This window comes from Numenius arquata, chromosome 8, assembly GCF_964106895.1.
Source record: "Numenius arquata chromosome 8, bNumArq3.hap1.1, whole genome shotgun sequence".
Lineage (NCBI taxonomy): Eukaryota > Metazoa > Chordata > Aves > Charadriiformes > Scolopacidae > Numenius > Numenius arquata.
Window position 1 is genome coordinate 30,795,774 of NC_133583.1, and position 4,928 is coordinate 30,800,701.

General features: G+C 53.3%; 1 protein-coding gene across 1 annotated transcript; it reads right to left on the reverse strand.

The window, feature by feature from the left end:
• Positions 1–1,258: 1,258 nt before the first annotated feature.
• Positions 1,259–1,591, reverse strand: KIAA0040 (KIAA0040 ortholog). The gene has a single exon (XM_074152489.1). It carries the CDS (start codon positions 1,589–1,591, stop codon positions 1,259–1,261), a length of 333 nt encoding a protein of 110 aa, XP_074008590.1.
• Positions 1,592–4,928: the final 3,337 nt, after the last annotated feature.

The following is a 4,928-nucleotide window of genomic DNA, read 5'->3' on the forward strand; positions in this document are numbered from 1 at the left end:
GCCACTGCATGTCCGTGAGATGAGGACGGAGAGGGATGCAGGGTCCAGCTGTATGATGCATCCCTGGGTATGGGACGACTGTGGGCATGAACTTGAATGCCCTCTGCTCCTACAGCACATTCCAAATCCCAGAGCCAGCTGGCTTGACAGCCATACAGAAGACCTCTGTGTGGCCTACAGAGCTGCCTGCGTGGCATCAGCTGGTGGCAGCGTGTGTTCATGGGTCTGCATCTGCACAAGGGCTGCATGGAGAAGGGACGGCCAAGTGTGTTGGGAAAGTGTGTCTGCTGCTTCAATACCGCTTTGGGGTGCCTAGCCCCGCGACAGAGGGGCCTTTGGTCCTGCTCTTTTTTAGTAGTCATTCAATAAATAACTCTAATGCCCATAGCTAAGCCTTTACACAGCCTCAGCTTGTGTTTCCGCTCTTGCAGTAGCGCGGTGGGCTCTCTAAAGGCAAGTCTATAGAAAACAGTCTTTCAAGGAAGATTTTTTTTAAGTGCTGGTGCAAAAGGGCCAGTCTTGCAGCCTCCTCCCTGCCTCTGGCCTGGGTGGCAATGCGTTCTTCTGCTTTGCTGCTTTAAGATGGTGTCTTGAGGTCTCTAAGGTTAGGCTGAGGCCATCTGTCTTCAGATGCTCTCAGTTGCCTTTGGTTTGGTGGCCAGGAAGATGGCACATCTTTGAGCTGTGGGGTAACTCTGTGCTTGGCTTTCTTTGCATCTTCAACATGAGCTGGCTTTGGATGGAGCCTAGACAGTCAAGTTGTGCCATCTCTGTGGCAGGACAAGCAAACGAGGTGTGCCTGTGCTTGCATTGCATGCAGCCATCTACGTTTGTGCAGGGGGAGCGTGCCAGTGGCTCGGTCTTTGCATGCACGTGGTTCTGCGCACCTTTGTCCATGAGAAGGAGAGCCTCATGCCCAGTCACTGTGTGCCAGCTTGGTGCGTGGGCGATGTGCTCGTGGTGGGAGGTATGTACGGCCTGATGGCAGGGCACGTGTCCGTGTGCATGCCTGTCCTTTGCAGGGGTTTCTGCCCTTGGGCACACTGTTGTGGTGGGGGAGAAGGGGCTTGCATAAACCTGTGCCCAACTGCCTTGCTCGCTGCTGGCCCTTCAATGTGCTAGTTAGCTGCTGGGCTCAACGTCTTTTGAAAGGCACCATAAAGTGGCAGCAGCCTTGGCATCTCCTCACCTCCTGTAGTGCACAGCTGAAAGGACTGGTGGCATCTCAGAGGGGAGGGCCTGAATGCCCTCCTGTCTGCTAGATGGGCAAGGAGGGTCTCTTGTCCAGCAAGAGCAGCTTGGGCTGAGCTGAGATCCACAGGTCCTCTTCATCCTTCTTCTTCTTCTTCTTTTTCTTCTTGTTCCTCTCGGCATGCAGCTGCCCATTGCTGCTGGTGCCACCTTTCTTCCTACTTTCTCCCCTCCGGCTGCAGAAGCAGCAGTGGCAGCAGATAAAAACGAACGCAATGAGGACGACAAAGGGCAGACCCATCAGCACGGCCAGGCAGACAGTGTTGAAGACACCTTCCTCATGCTTGGTACGGATGAGCTCCAAGATGGAATTAAAGAAAGAGCTGATCCTCTGCTCCATGTTGGCTCCTGGGCAGGCTGCCTGTCCTGCTCCCTCTGCTTGAAGGCCCCTTGGGATATGTTCAGCTCCTGTAAGCTGCTAGTGGGCTCCACAAGCGTCGTTGGATGGTGCCTGCAGAGATGGGAAACAACATGGATCACATGCCTGCTCCCTCAGCAAAGCCTCAAAAGGGTGAGAGGTCTGCTGCCTTGGAGGGGTCTAGGGTCATGGGGGCTAGGCCATGCTGCAGCCACATCCCTTTGGGTGTCCCCATCTGAGAAACACAGCCTCCAAAGCTCTCCTGGGGCTCATTCTTAGCAGTGGGGATGGGTGAGGAGGGCTTTGGGCATCGCTACTTGCCTTGGCATACAGCCGAGCACAAATCCTGTCCCCCTGGACATACACCTCAACCCTCACTTCCTGTCTAGGAAGGGACTTGCCTGGTCCAGGCAAGGGACCACTGCAGAGAGTGGTACTGCTGCCAGGAGTAAACATCACAAGTCTCTCCTTACCCCTGATCCACCCTGGGATGGGGTGTCTGGTTTGGACAGACCATTTCTCATGGTCTGTGCCTGTCCCAGGCACTGTGCTGGGGTCCAGTCCTGTCACTCTGGCACCCAGGGAACAGCCGGGAGGTTTGGGGTGGGGGGGCACAGTTAAACCACCTGGATTTTTGATGGGGACTATGGTCAGTGGGACTTGCAGGCTGTGGTCAGGCACCCATGGCCACAAAGGGCTGGCCGCAAAGGCAGCGGTGGGGGAAGACAAGGGCTGGCTGGGGACGGAGGAGCCTCCGCTGTGCCTCACCTGGGAATTGCTCCAAGGGTTGGGTAGGGCTGAGGAGCATTTCTGCGGCCTGACGTAAGGTTTTCCTCTCCCTCGGGGAGGGAGAGGTGCTGCTGAGTGGCAGGCAGGGTTCCTGGGGAAACCCTCCTGCAGGGGCAGGGAGCTGCTCTCCTGGGGCCAGGCAAAGCTCCCAGGGTTTTGAGTAGGGCAGGGGGCTTTGTGCCATGAGTTTGCAGTTTTTGGTTCAACACTGGGGTCACTAAGTTATGGGCTGTGCAGATGAAGAGCCGGCAGGAACAATATCAGGCTCTAATACCATGTTTCACCCCTGCTCGGTATTTTACTCTTTGCCAGCCTTTGGGATTCAAGCCCCACAACCTCTTGAGTGAATGCCGAAATCCCCATGGGCACAGGAGGGGAAACTGAGGCACAGTAAAAGAAAAACCAACACTTTCATGTAATGCAAAGTAAAGAGGTACAGCCTGAACTCCAAAGGTGTCCCGGAGGGGTTGCTCCACTTGTCCCCTGTGACCACCAACTCCTTGGCTCTCCCTGTAGCAGCTCTCGCAGAGCCCAGGCATCTCTAGGGAGGAGAGGGAAGGGGGACCCAGGCTGGTTTTGGTTAAAGCCTCCATGTCTGGAGCGCTACCATTCCTTGCTTTGAATCGCATTTATTGCTGTTGTGGCAACTGCTACAAGGATGCTCCCTTGTACCAAACATTTTGGGATGCTCCAGCTCACCCAGCTGGGATGCCACTGCGCGTCTCCCCCCTCGCTTTGCAATGACAGCCTACCTCCTAACGAACAGCAAAGCTGTCCGCCTCACCCAAAAAAGAAACCACGAGTCCCACCCAACCCTAACCATAGCCGTTGTGTTGCTGCTGAGGCGGGAGCTGGCAGGCAGCCCCCAAAAAAGTGACTCCCAAGGGAAAACCTGCTTTCGGAAGCGCTGTCCTGGCACCTACAATGCTGTTACGGGGTCTTGTTTCATCAGCCACCCCCGGCCGCTGGCTTTCACACCCGATTGCTGGGATCCCAAGAGCCGAATCCTTCAGTGTCGATGCTGAGGTTTCAATCTGAGACTTCATAAGCACTCGGATCCTATGAAAAGAGAAGGATTTATCCTCCCGCCCCCCGCAGAAACAGACTGACCGCTGCGAATTTATTGTTTCGATCTGCACGAGAACGTAGCTGAGCTGGCCACAATTAGCTGGTGGTTTCTCTTCTGACAACACGCACGGGAAATGTGATGAAAAGGGACACATGAATTTCTGTGGGTGCCTTTCTAAAAAACTCTCATTTGAGATTTACCAAATAAAACACAGCGTTCTGGGAAGTGGTTTGGGCTTTGGCTAAACGAAAGCTTTTGCAGCTAAAATTTCATCTGGATTTTTGTCCAGCCTGCTGCATCTTCCAGTTTCTGCTTGCTTGAAGGGAAATTAAAAAATGAAAAATATGGTGGGTTTTTGTTGGAGGTAGACAAGGCGGATGGTGGGGATGCTAGGCCTGCACCCAGGAGGGAGGGATGGTGCTACAAGAGGCAGGAGAGCCTTTTCCACCCCATCTCCGTTGCTGAGCAGTTTCCCAGCCTTGGGAAACGGGCCACTCCCTGCATTGCCTCATTCACCGACCCGGCAGAGGACACCGATATCACTGCTGTCCCCACCTGAGAAATCACGGGCTACCAAGGCAGACTCGGAAGCTGAAATCCCATCCATCCCCTTCCTACTCCCTGCCTGGAGCCAGCAGTGAGTGTCAGAGATCTGCTTTTGTTCACAGGGGAGATAAGCAAGGGCTCTCTGGGTGCTTGTCTCTGCTATCTGCTGCCCACAGGCACTAGAAGCAAAGGGTATGGGGGGAAGAGTTGAAAACCACTTCTCCAAAACTGTTCCCGGTCCTGACCTTCATCCTCACTCAGGCCTTTTTTTAGGACAGCTGTAATAAGCTGCAACACAAATAAAGAGAGCGGCTTTTCCTCAGCCTGAATCATCTGTGTGAAGCAGGTTTGCCATTTATCCATAAATATCCTAGCAGCTCATTATCCAGGCAGGAACACTGGACGCCTGTGATACACTTCACTCCAAAAAAGTAAAAAAAAAAAAAAAAAAACACCAATCCCAAAACAACAACCGCCTTAATTTCAGACAAAACAGGATGTACAATTTTATTCCTGTGCTGAGCTGCTTTATATTTATTGCCTCTAGACTTCTGCAGAGGGTAGGAGGGCTGGAACTTCCTTTTAAACTTGTAATTAATTGTTTGCAGAGGAAAAAAAAAAAAAGAAAAGGCAGAGCCCTTTGAAATGTTTCCACTTTAAACCGGAGCTGAATGCACTGCAGAGGCCTTTGCCTCTTATTCCTGGGAAGTGCCCAGCTGGGGACATGTGGCCGCCCTGGACAAGCCCGGAGCAGCAGGGATGTGGCCGAGCATCCCTTGTAAGGGGAAGGGCAGAGGTACCTGCCACCACCCTGAGCAAGCAGCACTGAAATCCTAGGGCCACCTTTCACATGGCTATGCAGCTGATTTTCAAATGCCTTTTCTTTCTGGTGCGTGCATCGCCTTTTGTTTGGTA

Bases quoted from the DNA above. Each gene is read 5' to 3' on its own strand.
- KIAA0040 (XM_074152489.1), bottom strand. From the start codon at position 1,591: ATGGAGCAGAGGATCAGCTCTTTCTTTAATTCCATCTTGGAGCTCATC.